The 17,506-nt window shown below is 41.1% G+C and overlaps 2 protein-coding genes across 2 annotated transcripts; one reads left to right on the top strand and one right to left on the bottom strand.

Annotated features, from left to right (window-relative positions):
- Window positions 1-841: 841 nt before the first annotated feature.
- LOC121767946 (ethylene-responsive transcription factor ERF026-like) lies at window positions 842-1,647 on the top strand. The gene has a single exon (XM_042164274.1). It carries the CDS (start codon window positions 926-928, stop codon window positions 1,499-1,501), a length of 576 nt encoding a protein of 191 aa, XP_042020208.1. The 5' UTR covers window positions 842-925; the 3' UTR covers window positions 1,502-1,647.
- A 13,398-nt stretch (window positions 1,648-15,045) lies between these two features.
- Window positions 15,046-16,989, bottom strand: LOC121767446 (DUF724 domain-containing protein 2-like). The gene has a single exon (XM_042163710.1). The coding sequence runs from the start codon at window positions 16,917-16,919 to the stop codon at window positions 15,192-15,194; it is 1,728 nt and encodes a 575-aa protein (XP_042019644.1). The 5' UTR covers window positions 16,920-16,989; the 3' UTR covers window positions 15,046-15,191.
- Between the last annotated feature and the right edge of the window lie 517 nt (window positions 16,990-17,506).

Raw genomic sequence — 17,506 nt, 5'->3', positions numbered from 1 at the left:
TACAAATGAACTCCGTATAAAATGTACTAAAAATGAACTCGTTGTTATCTAACAATGTTCTGAAATGAATTAACATAAACTAAAAATGAACTCCTTGTTATCTACAATGTTCTAAAATGAACTAACACAAACTAAAAATGAAGGACTCGACGGTTTGGCACTAGTAATTAGTTCGACATTGATCATAATCCTGCTGCCTACCACTCATATCATATATACCTTAATTTATCTTTATAAAAGTTTCAAATATTTTGGACCTTAATATTTTAAGAGTCAAACTAAGATAATCAAGTAAGACATTGGTGATTCACATATTTATGCTACATAATCAAGTAAAACATAGGTGATTCACATATTTATGCTAGTAGCAATTGCATGTTTATGATGGTATCAAAGTGTCAAAATATAGCTATAGTAATTCACCGGTAACATTCCCTTCAATTCAACTCACCACGTTTTATGAGAATGAAAAACAAGAAATTAACAAATAAAAAGAAAACACTGAGTAAGCGGTCGTTCCCAACAAACTATTCATCATAAAATTCATACAATTACACTTGCACCATATTCTTTTCATTTTCAGAGATATAAGTTGAAAACGAAAGGTATTGACCTCTGTAAACAAACAGCTCAATATTAGCTCACTTTTTTATGCTACAACAATACGTGTTTTAATTTTATGCTTGTCTCCACCCATGTCGTCAATTTACCCACGAATTTCCCACGGGTTCTTTTTTTTTCGACACAATCCTATTCCCTTATATACATATATATATATATATATATATATATATATAGTTTCTCTTATAATTTCTTCCATAAATCAACCATTCAACAATCATAGTATATTATACCCCAAATTCAACCATTACAATTATATGTAGCATATATATATATATATATACACACACACAGTGACTCACTCATGATTCCATGTATGGCTAACACTCCAAACAAAGCCACCAAAACAAGCTCCTCCGCCGCCGCCTCCTCCCCCTCCCCGACCTCAGGAAAACATCCAATATACCGCGGAATAAGGTGCCGCAGCGGCAAATGGGTGTCCGAGATTCGCCAGCCAAGAAAAACTACGCGTATATGGCTCGGCACCTATCCCTCGCCGGAGATGGCCGCGGCCGCCTACGACGTTGCCGCCCTCGCCCTCAAAGGCGGCCAAGTCCCATTGAACTTACCGGATCACGCAGCCTCGTTTCCCATCCCGGCTTCCTCCTCGCCTCCCGATATCCGCCGCGCTGCCGCCGGGGCCGCCGAGCTCATGCGCCCCAAGGAGGCCGCCGCCGGTGAGGAGACGGCGGCGGAGGATGCGAAAATGGTGAGCGAAATGCATGCGTATGTTGATGAGGAGGAGTTGTTTTACATGCCTAATTTGCTTGTGGATATGGCGGAGGGGATGCTGGTTAGCCCGCCTCGGTTGGAGACGTCGCCACCGCCGGAAGAGTGGCCGGAGATTTTCGGCAGTGATGGCTTGTGGAGCCACTTTTAGTATATATAGGGAAAAATTAAATTGAAAAAAAGAAGATAATTTTGCATGCATAATTTGATTTTGGAGGATACGCTGAATAGTGCATGATTAGAGATTATATTTTATTAAAATTGATAGGGTATTATATTTAGGGTTGCATATCAACAACAAAGTAGAGCAATTTCAATTCCAAACCCTGAATTTTTTTTTGCTAAACCCCTCTTTTGTTGGTATGTGTGTGGTGTGTGTAAAATTGATGATCAAACATTAAGTAATGTTTTTTTTATAATGTACTCCTTGTACTAGGCTCTCAATGATTATCTATGCAATTTACATGTTTTTTGGATAGAGCTTCTTTCTATTTTAAGTTGACAGATATATGTTGATATATAGTAGCGTTAATAATTGTAATTAATTTTTGTGAAGGACCATAAGAAAGGGACAGTGTACTAAGGATTGAGTAAGTCAAAATAATCATCAAAGAGAGGAGTAAGAGAGGAAAGGGATGTGTGTTGAAATCGGAAAATTAATTTGGGGTGTTGATGAAGTGAAATTTTAAGACGCAGACGATTTTGAAAACAATGGAAATGATAGGAGACATTGGAAGGACCATTTCTTACACCTACGACTTTTGTGCAAACCTAATTTTATCTTATAACATTTGCAATCATTACATATTTACTTTTCACCAATTTTAAATTTGATGGCTAAATAAGAATCGACAAAATATTAGCTATTGGGTTAAGAATCGCTATTATAATTAAGATGATTTTGGTAGCAGAGCAACGAGATGAGCAATATGTATATTGACCTTTGAACTGAAATTATATTGCTTCATTCTTTTTACTGCTCATAATTTTAGGTAATTTTCGATTTATTTTATTTAATATTTGGGTTTAGATTATTCTCTCATGAAGTAAGATTCGTTTTAATCCTATCAATATTTTAATATCATGCTTTAGGAGACACTATATCACATATTTGCTATATATGCTTATAATTGAACTTTAATTTTCTTTCCATTGAAGAGTTTTTTGTTTTAATTTTAGGTGTTCATTAAATGTTAGTAATGCTTGGCTTATAATTTAACAGATATCTTACTTTTAGATAAAGTACGGAGTACTTGTGAATTCCAAATATAGTTCGCTTTGAATACAAAAGTAATAATATTCAACAGGTTGCTGGCATATAAAGAATAATAAATTTATTTTAAAATATAGATTTACTTAATTTCTTATTTTCATGTTACCAATAAAAAATAAGATTATCACTGCAACGTGGTGCTTATGGAAAAAGATGAATAAGAAAGGGTGAAAACTGAAAATCATCTTTCATACTTACTACAAGAGATAATGGCACATGAATTCCATAAGCTATGTATATGTTAGAGAAATGATATGCTATATATTTTACGTGGGCTCCTTACATGAGCACCACTCTTATTGAAGCATATTTAGTGTTGTTCGTTTCAATTTAAATATTTAGTTTGATTCTAATAATACATTAATAAATGTTATTGAAAATTTTAATTTTACAAATTTCATAAAAATCAAAGCTCGATTTGCTCGTTGTCTCTATAAATTTAAATAAAATAGCATATCAAGCTTTCATTTTTATCAATTTTGTGAAATAAAAAAATTTAAATAATAATGTATTAGAATCAACTAAATATATTCTAAATCAAAAGGAACAACGTTAAACGCGCATCAAACGAGAGTGATGGTCACGTAAGGAGCTCACATGAGTAGCATAGCATATTTCCCCTGTACATGTTGATACGATTGTTATTATTATTATTATTATTATTATTATTATTATTATTATTATTTAGTTAGTTAATTATAGATTTGCATATCTTTTTCATATCTTTTGTCTTGCTCATTAAGTTAGTATCCACCATTATAAATAGTGGACATTGTTCTTTAGTTCAATCATTCAAGAAATATCAATTCAGTTTATTCTTTATCGTTACTTTATCTTTTATTGTACTTTATTTTCCGTAAGTTCATCTCGTCAAACCCTAATTGACCGAGAACCCTAGGCTGCTCGACGGGAGGATCCCGCGAACGAACCTAACCCTTCTCCGGCGACTTCGCGCTGCCGGAACCGATACGAGTACCCTCGTATCATCTGGTGCTTTCATTGTGATCTCATCCTCCGTATTTCCGCTATCATGTCATTCACCTACACTAACTACGTCCATCGCCAGTTCAATAGACCGTTCCTCTCGCCACTGCCCATGCCGAGCCCCACATCGTGTTGGTACCTCCAGAGCCAGAACGTGCAATTTGGATACTCCTATCCAAACTCGCCATTGTTATATCCGCAACCTCCCTATCAACCGGATTGGCAATGTCTCCCAACGACCAACGATGTCGGCCATATGGAGCCTCTCCACATGCCACGTGATCTAGTGACGCCGGAATCTGAACCGAACCTAACGGTGGCTGCATTAGCTTCACAGCTCGAGCGTTTGACTGCTACTGTCAAGCAACTGACGTCTCTGATGGATGCAAACAAACGCTTCCTGGGCGATCCACACGCCGCGACACGACCTCCACCAGACCTTACAGCCAGTGTCATGTACACGGAGCCGGTATCGTGTCCCCTACCACAGATGACCGCCGCCGCCCCAGCTGATCTTCATCACGATCCATCTAGAAGCTCGCTGCCTGTTGTCGTTGCTATCCCGCCTCCACCAGCCACAATATCTTTGTCGTGCGACTCCAATTTCGGGTATGACTCGATGGAATTAATTGTCGTTGACAATGACAAAGAGGAAAAAATGTTATTCATTCTAGTGTTGATGTTAGTGGACCAATTTATGGTAGTAAAGATGGCATAGATGATCCATGTAATGTTGTTTTTACTTGCCGAGAACCTATATATGTGGTGGAGCATAACAGGTTGGATTTTACAATGTTGAGCAACAAGATTGATTCTTTTTTGTTGAAAGAGGACGAAGATGGTTCCATTGAGGATATGAAGAAGTTGATTCCTCCGCAAAATGACACTTTATGCTTGAGCATTCATGGTCGCATTGATACAGGGAGACGCTCAACTATTCGGTGTATGTTTGACCCAGGAGGATTCCTCGACACTCATCGTTGCTTCATGGTGCCCACCTTGAGGACAAGGTGAATTTCAACCGTGGGGGAGTTGATACGATTATTATTATTATTATTTAGTTAGTTAATTATAGATTTGCATATCTTTTTCATATCTTTTGTCTTGCTCATTAAGTTAGTATCCACTATTATAAATAGTGGACATTGTTCTTTAGTTCAATCATTTAAGAAATATCAATGCAGTTTATTCTTTATCGTTACTTTATCTTTTATTGTACTTTATTTTCCGCAAGTTCATCTCGTCAAACCCTAATTGACCGAGAACCCTAGGCTGCTCGACGGGAGGATCCCGCGAACGAACCTAACCCTTCTCCGGCGACTTCGCGCTGCCGGAACCGATACGAGTACCCTCGTATCACATGTTCTAATAAATATTGAGATACATGAAATTAAAATATACAGTAGATACATGAAATTAAAATATACAGTACTAGTCAATTTTTCACATTAGCTTGTGTGCTATATATGGCAACAATGAAATTATAAGAGTGCCATATAGTATCATTGTTACACGTTAAAACAGTGAATAACCTTTCTTTGAACTAATTATTACTACACAATTTCGAAATACAAAATTTGAATGTGTAATCTCCCTCCGAAATACAACTCGTATTAACATTAATTTTACAAAAAGTGGAATTGCGTTTGAATAATAAAAATATGAATTCTCTTGCTAACAGGACCGATACACATTTGATTTTATATCAGGTTTGATAGCCGTAAAAGTCAGGTAGCGGGTCAGGATGAAGTCCAGAAAGTTTGCCGGTTTACGAGTATACCCGATTATATACAACTAAGATGTCATGCTCTCTCTAATAAAACACTCAACTCATCGGACAATTACTTATAATCCGTGCAGCCATTTTATTCTACAACAAACCCACCAACCTATTCAAAAACATTCTCTAACAAAACTCCATCGTTTTTACTACATAAAACATAACAAATTCAACCCCTACACTTTTTTTGGCTATGATAATTCGCAAAAGAAACAATTTATAATCCGTCAAATAAAAAACAAACTTGTAAACATGTAGTAAAACAATTGCACCATTTGTTTTGCTAAAACAATCGAAATATGAGAAGGGGCCGGGTTGTTGGATTTTGTGAATGTGTTTCAAGAGGAGAAAGCTAAGTGAGATTATTAGGGCGTGTATAGAAATCCAGATAAATTTACGTTGCTAAACACCTATTGAGAAGCTATGTGGAGATTGGGTAGGTTTCAAAAAGTATCCAATTGAAAAATGGGATTACAATTGGATGTGCATGTGCCTAAGATCAAGTTCCAAGGAGAGCAAATTACTAAGATAGAACGAAGAATGTTACAAAGTCTAGAATCTTTGTCCTAGCGGCAAGGAGCTTAGACATTATTGCATGAGGTGCCGAGTTCGAGCCCCAGTTGTAATTTCCTCTTATGTATAGGAGTTTATTTGTAATTTACTCCCTTATATAGGAGTTGATTTTAAAAAAATAAAAATAAAAAACGAAGAAGGTTAAAAAAGTCAGAAATCTTAATTTAATTAACTAACTTTTGAGATTATGGCTAAATTTGGAGCTAAAAAGATGGAATAGATTGGGGCCAGGGTGGTGTTTTAGTTGGAAAACTAAAATATTAAGTGATCAACGAAATTGCGGCTACTGAATTGTGGAATGAGGGGAGAGGGAGAGTGGGCGGTGGAGTCGGCATTGGGGTGTGGTCTGAATTCATGATGGGGAGCAGCTGGCTGAGACAGCCTCCATCAATGTCAAGTCTATTAAGATCTTCTTTATTTACATTAGTTTTTTTTACTTCCTCTTTTTCGTGGATTGTCTTATAAAAAGTTGCTATTAAAAGTAACTTTCGATGACATGGTTGGAATAGGGCTTCAACATTTTTTATACGACAAAAATTTGATAAATTAAAAAACAAAGTAGTCTAGTGGCATTAATAAACAATACTCTCACTAGATACGAAATACTTACTACCTACTATTTACTTTTTGGCACGAGTTTTATATTGTGTTATTTTATAATAGTATTATTATTTTTATTTTAAAATATGTGTCATTTTCAGTGGACAACTTGAAAAGGAAAACATTTTATTTTTAGGAGTCGATGATACGTATGTTTAGCCCAGAAAAAAAAGCAAGTTTCTGGTGATATAGATATTGTGTAAAAATCATGGATTAAATATGCCCGGTCAATGGATTTTGACCAAATAATAAATGTGACGAGACATTTAATTTTGTGAAATTAAATGACATAGCGTCGATCTACATTTTACGTAGGTAAATGTAGTATATTCACTTTCTCAAATCCGATTTCCGGTGAGTGAGAAATAGTGGATTAAAGTTGGGCATAATTAGCTTTTAATTAAAGCTTGGAGATGGAGCTTAGGGAATAATTAACTAGTGTTAATTATCCCACATTGGAGGATTAACACATCTTTAATGTGTATAAATTAAGTGACTTTATGTTACTTAATAATTATAGTGGACCAAGATGGGTGAAAGAGCCCACACGCGCGCACACGCGCGCGCCGCCGCCGCCGCCCGCCCGCCCGAGCCCGTGCTCGTGCTCGCGGTCGCGGTCGCGGTCGCGGTCGCGGTCGCGGTCGCGGGCCTCGGGCCCGAGCCCGATCTCGATCTTGGACTTGGACTTGGACTTGGACTTGGACTTGGATCTTGGTCTTTGGGTGGTCTTTGGGCTTGGTGCTTGGCCCAAACTATTCTTTTTGGACCACCGCCGAGTCAGCAATCCAAGTGGCTTGACACGTCGTCAAGCGAGGCACAGTCACGGTTGCCACGTGAGAAATCCACACGCTCCACACACGGGTGGCACATTACAGCCACACGCCTGTAACCGACGTCGGTTACGTTTTTGCCATGATGAGCCTTCAATGGCTGGTTGACCCTGCATGGTGGTTGGCCTATAAATAGGCTAGCCATACCACTGCATTAGGACACACACCTACAAGCATTCTCTGCATAAGCTCTCTCCCTCTCCCTGCATTGTCTTTCTGTCGAAGCTCTGCCCTCTCCTCCATCCCGTTCGCCGGAGCTCTGCTGATTGCGGTGCTGCATCAGAAGAGACGTAGCCGTTTTACCTTTGGGGACGACACGCCAAACCGAGAGCACTACCGGGGCGTATCTCGTCTTGCGGGAAGAGGCCTCCTCGACTCGGCTGTCATAGCATACTGGTTTAGTTGTTTCATTTTCGTTGTAACTTCAGTTCTTTTTTGTATTCCTTCTTTTGGGTTGTATTACGCCCGGTTTTGTTATCTTGTAATCCCAGAAACCAACAATCGCAAGACGAGATAGCTTGCCTTTGAAGGATTTTGAACTTCTAAACTGAACTAAAAGTTCCGAAACATTAACACCTTTTGCTGGAGATGTCGACGGAATCCAACACTGCTGCTGCCAACGCCACCGCCGCCATTCCCTCCACCATGGCGACCACTGGACCGGTCAACACTTCATCGATTCCCTCGATGATGCCAACTCCTGGCTTCCCAGCCGCTTCATCCACCGTCCCTTGGGTTTGGGACAACCCCTTCGGGGCGTCCACTGGTTCCACCTTTGGTGGTTCGGTTGGTTCCACTTTTAGTGGTTCCTTCGGGTCCTTTAACGGATCGAGTGCTGGGGCCTTCGGGTCTCACACGAATGCTGGGACCTTCGGGTCTCATGCGGGTGCTAGTCCCTTCGGGGCTGGTACGACCATGGCGGGCTCTATGCCCAACATGAATGGTGGGGGCTCTATGCCCAACCATGTTGTTGGCTCCTTCGGGGGCAACGGAATTGGTTCCTTCCAAGGACCAACTGCGGCACCTTTGGCACCAAGAATGATGCCACCTGCCGAGAAACCACCAAAGTTTGGAGGATCTGACTTCAAGCGGTGGTATCAAAAGATGTTGTTCTACTTGACAACATTGGGCGTCGCCAACTTCCTCACGGAGAACGAGCCGCCCGCGCCAAGCGACCAAGAGACTAGGCTCGAAGTCATGGCGGACTATGAAGTTTGGAGAAAAGGGGATTATCTATGTAAAAACTTTATTTTAAGTGCATTAGATGATAGCCTCTATAATGTATACTCCAATGTAACCATATCTAAACAAATGTGGGAAAGCCTAGAGAAGAAATATAGCATAGACAATGCTGCAGGGACTGAACAGGTTGTAGCATCCAAGTTTATGGACTACAAGATGGTCGACTCTCGACCCATCATGGAGCAAGTCCAAGAGCTCCAAATGATCATCCACTCCTTAGTGGCTGAAGGGATGACCTTGCCCGATAAGTTCCTAAGGTGCACGATCATTGACAAGCTCCCTCCAAGTTGGAAGGACTTCAAGAGTTATCTCAAGCACAAGCGAAAGCAGATGACCCTTGAAGGACTTGATCGTGAAGTTGCGCATTGAGGCCGACGTGCGCAAAAGTGATCAAAAGGCTAAGGGCTTCACCCCAAATGAAGCCAAAGCCAACCTGTTGGAGCGGGGCGGTCCCTCCAACAAACGCCCTCGCCCAAACCGTCCAAACGACAAAGGGAAGGGAAAGCAGCCTTCAAAGAAGTTTGAAGGCGACTGCTACAAGTGTGGCAAACCAGGCCACTTTGCTAAAGACTGCCGCAGCAAGAAGAGAAAGCCGGCTGCCCACGTCGTTGAGAAGGAGTTCAAGGACTGGGATGAGAACGACCTCATTGCAGTGGTCACTGAAGAGGTTAACCTTGTTGATAACAAGGGAGGCTGGTACATCGACACCGGCGCTACTGCTCATGTTTGCTCCGACAGGAGCAAGTTTGCCTCCTACACTGCTGTTGAAGGGAGGAAGATCAACATGGGGAATCAAGCATCGTCCGAAGTCCTCGGCGTTGGCAACGCGATTCTCATGATGACGTCTGGCCTAACTATCACTTTGAAGGATGTGCTGCATGTCCCGGACATCCGCAAGAACCTAGTGTCAGGATCAATACTAGTTAATAAAGGGTTTAAACTTGTATTTGAGTCCGATAGGTTTGTCTTGTATAAGTTTGGAAAATCCATCGGAAAAGGTTATGTAACCGATGGGCTTTTCAAGCTTAGTGTAGCAACTCGAAGTGTTGCGAAGCCATTGGCCAATAAGAATAAAGCATCTACTTCCTCTTATTTGATTGAGTCTTCAAATTTGTGGCATTGTAGATTGGGACATGTAAATTCAAAAGCCATTAAAAGATTAGTAAATTTAGATTTACTAAAGGCTAATGAATTGGATATCCAAGATAAATGTGAAATTTGTCTTGAAGCAAAAATGACTAAGTTGCCGTTTCACTCGGTTGAACGAAGCACAAAACCCCTTGAATTAATTCACACGGATGTATGTGATTTAAAGATGTTGCAAACTAGAGGTGGTAAAAAGTACTTTATCACTTTCATAGATGATTGCACAAGATATTGCTACATTTATCTTTTAAGAAGCAAAGATGAAGCAATAGAGGCGTTCAAAAATTATAAGAACGAAGTTGAGAATCAACTTGGTTGTAAAATCAAAATGATTCGAAGCGATAGAGGAGGCGACGTTTGAGGAGTTATGCAACGCAAGTGGTATAATTCATCAAACAACTGCTCCATATTCACCACAATCTAATGGTGTTGCAGAACGCAAGAATCGAACTCTAAAAGAGATGATGAATGCACTGCTACTCAGTTCAGGATTACCACATAACATGTGGGGGTGTTTGGCAAAGGTGATGGTTCCTCCGCCCAAAGAAGTTACAATCGGACCTAAGACGGTTGATTGCATCTTCATTGGATATGCACTTAACAGTAGTGCATATCGATTTGTTGTTCACAAGTCTGAAATATCGACTATCACAGTAGGAACAACAATTGAGTCGAGGAATGCTGTATTTCTCGAAAATACCTTTCCTTGCAAAGATAAGGAAAAAGTATCAACCAATTCTGAGACAAGAATTGAAGAAGCCACTAGTTCTAAACAAGTGGAAGAAGAAGCCACTAGTTCTAAATCAACAGATGCGGAACCTGAATCGCGCAAGCGTGCAAGGCCCGATCCAAAAGATACAGTACTAAGACGTGGTAATAGAGTCAGAACACCAAAAACTTTTGGTCCTGACTACATTGCTTTCATGTTGGATGAAGAACCCAACATCGATAAAGTAGCCTTTGCTGGCCCAGACGGGCTGCATTGGAGAGAAGCTGTTCAAAGCGAAATTGATTCAATTTTGCTAAACCACACATGGGTGTTGGTTGATTTGCCCGAAGGTGCTAAACCTTTAGGATGCAAATGGGTTCTTAAAAGAAAGTTTAAGGCCGATGGAACAGTTGATAAGTATAAAGCCCGATTAGTAGTAAAGGGTTTTAAACAAAAAGAAGGACATGACTTCTTCGATACCTATTCACCTGTAACAAGGATTACATCTATCCGGGTGCTTCTCGCTATTGCTGCATTGCACAATCTCGAGATTCATCAAATGGATGTAAAGACCGCGTTTCTGAATGGTGAACTAGAAGACGAAATCTACATGGAACAACCCGAAGGGTTTGTAGTACCTGGACAAGAGAAAAATGTATGCAAGCTCGTGAAATCCCTATATGGATTGAAACAAGCGCCATTGCAATGGCACTTGAAGTTTGATAATGTGATGTTATCAAATGGGTTTAAAATCAACGAGTGCGACAAATGTGTCTACATCAAGAGCACTAATAACGGTCATGTTATAGTGTGTCTCTACGTTGATGATATGTTAATCTTGGGTAGCAACACTCAAGTAATTAACGATACAAAGGCCATGTTAAAGAGAAACTTTGACATGAAAGACATGGGTCTAGCCGATGTAATTCTTGGAATGAAGATTCTAAGAACGAATGATGGAATCATCTTAACACAATCACATTATGTTGAGAAGATATTGAATAAATTCAAAGCCTATGATGGCGCGCCGATTAAGACTCCAATTGAACTCGACGTTCACTTGAGCAAAAACAAAGGCGAGCCCGTTGCACAAGAAGAGTATGCACGGGTCATCGGGTGCATTATGTACTTGACTAATTGCACTCGACCTGACATTGCTTGTGCCGTGAACAAGTTAAGTCGTTACACGAGCAATCCAAGCAAAGAGCATTGGAGAGCTCTTGTGAGGGTTTTGAGATATTTAAAACACACTCAAAATCTTGGGCTACACTTCTCGAGATACCCCCCGGTGCTTGAAGGGTACTGTGATGCCAATTGGATATCCGATAATAGAGACTCACTTTCAACAAGTGGATATGTCTTTACTATTGGGGGTGGTGCTGTATCGTGGAAATCCACAAAACAGACCTGTATAGCCCGATCAACAATGGAATCGGAGTTCATTGCCTTGGATAAGGCTGGTGAGGAAGCCGAGTGGCTTAAGAACTTCCTTGAAGACATTCCATGTTGGTCTAAGCCAGTGCCACCAGTGCTGATTCACTGCGATAGCCAAGCGGCTATTGGAAGGGCAAACAATGGTTTCTATAACGGTAAGTCTCGACATATACGTCGACGACATAACACCGTGAGACATTTGATCACAACAGGGGTGATTACAATTGACTATGTGAAGTCAATAGATAATCTAGCGGATCCGCTAACCAAAGGGTTAAACCGTGATCAAATGAATAAGTTGCTAGAGGGAATGGGTTTGAAATCCACAAACTAAAGAATTGTCATAGTGGTAACCCAACCATGATGACTGGAGATCCCAAGAACTTGGTTCAAAGGGACAACTAAGCTATGAGAGTTCATGGAAAAACACTCAAACTATATCTATTCCCTAGAGAGCAATAGAGTGTTGGAGAACTTGCCTTGTGGTAAAGGCTAAGTCTATGACTTTTAATGGTTCTTAAGGATCTCAAAGAGATGGAATTCTCAAAGAGACCAAGTATGGCAAGGTACTTGACTAAGAATCACCTACGTAAGTGCGAAGTGTGGTCGCTTCATAAAAAATGCACTTATGAATCCAAAGTGGTGTCTAAGACCGCAATGGACACAAAACGTGAGAACGGATGAGGTTGAGGTGTTTAAGTGTTAACACCATTGTCTCGGTGCACGCCGTGGGGGATTAGTTCAAAGCATCGCGCTACTAAGCCGCCTGTGTATCCGATGGTGTCGACTATGGAGGGTTCAAAGTCAACAACTACCTATCCTTATGCTTATATACCTCGCGAGGGTTGAGCTTGTGTCTGCATGCATATGCATTCGGCTATTTCCACTCATGTGGGGGATTGTAAAAATCATGGATTAAATATGCCCGGTCAATGGATTTTGACCAAATAATAAATGTGACGAGACATTTAATTTTGTGAAATTAAATGACATAGCGTCGATCTACATTTTACGTAGGTAAATGTAGTATATTCACTTTCTCAAATCCGATTTCCGGTGAGTGAGAAATAGTGGATTAAAGTTGGGCATAATTAGCTTTTAATTAAAGCTTGGAGATGGAGCTTAGGGAATAATTAACTAGTGTTAATTATCCCACATTGGAGGATTAACACATCTTTAATGTGTATAAATTAAGTGACTTTATGTTACTTAATAATTATAGTGGACCAAGATGGGTGAAAGAGCCCACACGCGCGCACACGCGCGCGCCGCCGCCGCCGCCCGCCCGCCCGAGCCCGAGCCCGTGCTCGCGCTCGCAGCCGCGGGCCGCGGGCCTCGGGCCCGAGCCCGATCTCGATCTCGATCTCGATCTCGGACTTGGACTTGGACTTGGATCTTGGCAATTGGTCTTTGGGCTTGGTGCTTGGCCCAAACTATTCTTTTTGGACCACCGCCGAGTCAGCAATCCAAGTGGCTTGACACGTCGTCAAGCGAGGCACAGTCACGGTTGCCACGTGAGAAATCCACACGCTCCACACACGGGTGGCACATTACAGCCACACGCCTGTAACCGACGTCGGTTACGTTTTTGCCATGATGAGCCTTCAATGGCTGGTTGACCCTGCATGGTGGTTGGCCTATAAATAGGCTAGCCATACCACTGCATTAGGACACACACCTACAAGCATTCTCTGCATAAGCTCTCTCCCTCTCCCTGCATTGTCTTTCTGTCGAAGCTCTGCCCTCTCCTCCATCCCGTTCGCCGGAGCTCTGCTGATTGCGGTGCTGCATCAGAAGAGACGTAGCCGTTTTACCTTTGGGGACGACACGCCAAACCGAGAGCACTACCGGGGCGTATCTCGTCTTGCGGGAAGAGGCCTCCTCGACTCGGCTGTCATAGCATACTGGTTTAGTTGTTTCATTTTCGTTGTAACTTCAGTTCTTTTTTGTATTCCTTCTTTTGGGTTGTATTACGCCCGGTTTTGTTATCTTGTAATCCCAGAAACCAACATATTGAGGGTATTTGCTTTTGTATTCATAAGCATCTATTAATTTTTATTTTGATTATGATATCAACTTAACAATTTGTCAATAAATTACTGTACTAAATTATTAATTTGTTTTGATTTTTCAATAAATCAAAATTGTAGTGTTGATAAGACAGTGATGGCTTAATTATGTGATACTCGTGATCTCGAACATTAATCGAAACACCAACTTATTATACTAAATTAAATATTTGAATTTGTTGTACTCCCTTTATCTCATTTCTCATTTTTCATTTTTCATTCTTCCTTCCATCTCATTTTTTAATATAAAGTAATTTAGCAAATAAAATTATTTGATTTAATGTACTAATACGATGTTGTTCTTTGCTGATAATATGGCATCACTATTGTTGACATTCGATAGCGAAGCTGTCATCAATTTATATCAATTTCAGAAATTTGATTAGTTGCTAAATCAAAATAAATAAATAATTTAGTAATTTACAGATATATTTTGTACTAGTTATTAACAAAATTAAAAGTTAATGAAAATTTAAGAATTTAGAGACAAATTATCCTCAATTAACCCAAGCTAATATATGAAGTGTTTCAATATTTTTGCCCTATTATACGAGAAAACAAAAATCAAATGCTCAATATACCAAAAACGAAAATCTCGTTTTTATGAAAACAAATTCCCCTCCACTAGGATGGTAATTGGAATAATCTCTAACAGCTTTTACCCTTTTGTAGTAATCCGTACTACTCCACAAAATTATATCCTTTTTACCTGTTTAGTTCGAAATTTACATATCATTATATTCAATTCCTTTACCAAAATGCGTACATTAATGAATTAATATCAATAAACCCAAAGTATGAACAACCAATGCCTACTTCATTATCAGTTTATGAGCTCCTCGCTGTAACTTAGAATTGAGAGAACTGTTGATGAATGAATGGTGGCAATTTGTCGAATCCTACACACTCGAACAGCTCTCTTTTTCCCCACCTTTGTGTTTGAAGAAACTTTCATTAAATGGACCATGTAAATAGCTCCTATTAATTCACACCTTTTGTCATTATTTATTGTCACAAGTAGAGGCCAGGCCATTGTGTAAATACTAACTTTATAATTAGAACAAGGCTTCCTCTCATCTCATTCAAGTAAAAACTTAACACCAAAGGCAAAAGACACCTAAAATGCCAAAGCTTCAAAACGACAAAATAAAGGACTAGAATCCCACTATTCTAAACCAAGCCATGGCATGCACACTCCTCATCAATCCCCATTGCAAACAGAGGCAGTCACACCTTCAAAATCAGCCCTCAAACTCTCCACCTGCTGCCGATCCTCCTCCAATCCGGCCTGCAATCGCCCAATCTCCTCCACCTCCTTCTCCATCTCCACCTCTGCCAGCTTAAGCTGCTCCTGCAGCCTCCCCAAATGCTCGCTTATCACCCGCATATCCCTCTCAATCTCCCCCCTCCTCCCACTCCGCACCTCAATCTGCTCCATTATCCCCTTAGCCCGACTCACGAGCCTCTCCTCCTCCTCCTTCGCCTTCAACAACTTCATCAACCGCTCCCTCACCGCCCCAACTTGGAAACCATACGTCTCCAACTCCAACAGCATCTCCTGGAGGTCCTCCGCCACACTCTTCGGGTCACTGAACTTCAACCTGCAACTCGCCTCCACCACGTTCGTGAACGTCACCATACACCCTATTGCCAGCCCCTCCCGCTGGTTCTCCTTTAAGGCAATCAGCGGCTCAAAATGCGGCCTCTGAGGCATCCTCCGCAGCACCTCCATCGACTCTATGGATTTCCAAATAGCGTTATGCTTCACAAACGGCAGTTTCTGCGCAGAACTTGGTGCCCTAGAATCATCATCACCAATCAATGGCAACATGGGAGGAATCTGTACATCCTGTATCCGTTTCGAGCGCCGCTCTCGATCATATTCAACATCATCTCCGTCTTCATCAACGCGCTCTGTTCCTTCATTTGCATGCTCAATTTGGGGCTTGTGCTTTTTCAGAGAAACCCTAGAATCAGAAAAGGTCGATTTTCTTCTACTTTTCGACGACTTTGGCGTCGCCGCCTCGGAGCCGCCTTCAATGAGCCATTTCCCATCCTTCCATTCCAAATGCGGCCTCAATTCCGGCCGATCCATTTTCTTAGTAGAATCACTGTGCTCAAAAAACACACTGTACTCATTCATCTTAACCTTCTTCATAATCAATCCACTCCACCACCCAAAATCGAAGAACGCATCCACTTTCTCAAAAACCCCAAATTTCCCATCGCCTAGAATCGGAGGGAAAGGCCTAATACGAGCAAATTCAACCTCTTCTTCAACACTCCCGCCATTTTTATCCTTCAATTCCACCGAATAAGCCCCATTCCCCAAATCCCTCACAATCACCGCCGGAAACCAAGCGCCCCTAAAATCACAGTCACCGCCATCTCTCTCAATCGAAACCTCCACCTTCTCTCCCACATTAAAGGCCAAATTTACATTTTCCCCCTTTCTCTGAGCCCAGGTCCAAACCCCATCGGCCCAATCCCAGAGCGGCCGCAGCCTCGACGGCGCAAACTCGAGCTCGTCGGGAGGGTCTTCAAACGTCACCACGAGCCTCTCCCCGCCGTCCACCACGGCGGTGACGACGCCCTCCCACCAGCCGTCTTTGTAGTACGCTTCGACGACGTCGTTCACCTCGAAGCGCTTGCCCGCCTTGTGCGGCGGCGGGGGCATCGGCCGCACGGAAGAGACGTCGACGAACTCGTGCAGGCGGTCCGAGTGGCCTTTGCGCGCCAGGAGAGCTTTGTACCTCACGTGAAGCTTTCCCTGATTTTCGGGGTCGATATTTCTGGGAAGAGGGACCACGGTGCCGACGAAACGTACGCCTGCGTCGTTTTCCAGTACTTCAACTGCGGAACCCACCGGGAAATGGTGGCCGGCGCTGAGTGGTGAGTTTTGGGGATGTTCCGCTTCCTCTTCTCCCATTTTTTAATGTTTTGGAAAAGTGAATTTTTGAATAAAATCAGCTTCTTTTCAGGTTCCAGTCTTTTATTTATTTCCCATCATTGCAGAGCATGCAGAAATGTTTAAAAACCCAATAAATATTTAATTTTCGAACAAATATTGAAAAACGAAGTTTTATTTTTAGAATTTGATTTTGTCTGTTTTATAAAAGAAGGAATGATATACTCACATGTAGCGATAAAATCTCATGAATTCATATGATCGATTAAGATTATCGCCACATTAAAGAATTATATGTGCAAGATATTTACTTAAGTATACTGACTGTAGTCTGAATCGTAGTAATAGGCTAATAGCTATAAACAGGAAAAGAGAATCAATAAGTATTATATACACGCCACTGAAATTTTGAATATCACTCTATTTAGAAGGAAAAAACAAAGTTACCTGCCAACAAATGCAAGGGCTTTTTGGGTACGCCAATAAAATATTTCGAGCCCACTTTAATCAGATAAACCCATATTGGAGATAAATTGGAGAAGCTCACAAGCAAGATCAATATTCCGTGTTATACCCTTATTCGATTACTAAAGAATTGAATCAGTAAC

The sequence above is a fragment of the Salvia splendens genome, chromosome 15 (assembly GCF_004379255.2).
Source record: "Salvia splendens isolate huo1 chromosome 15, SspV2, whole genome shotgun sequence".
In the NCBI taxonomy this organism is placed as follows: Eukaryota; Viridiplantae; Streptophyta; class Magnoliopsida; order Lamiales; family Lamiaceae; genus Salvia; species Salvia splendens.
Note: the sequence above shows the minus strand (reverse complement) of the source record. Positions and strands in the feature narration are given on the sequence as shown.

Coding starts and splice junctions, on each gene's coding strand:
- LOC121767446 (XM_042163710.1), bottom strand. CDS start 16,919: ATGGGAGAAGAGGAAGCGGAACATCCCCAAAACTCACCACTCAGCGCC.
- LOC121767946 (XM_042164274.1), top strand. CDS start 926: ATGATTCCATGTATGGCTAACACTCCAAACAAAGCCACCAAAACAAGC.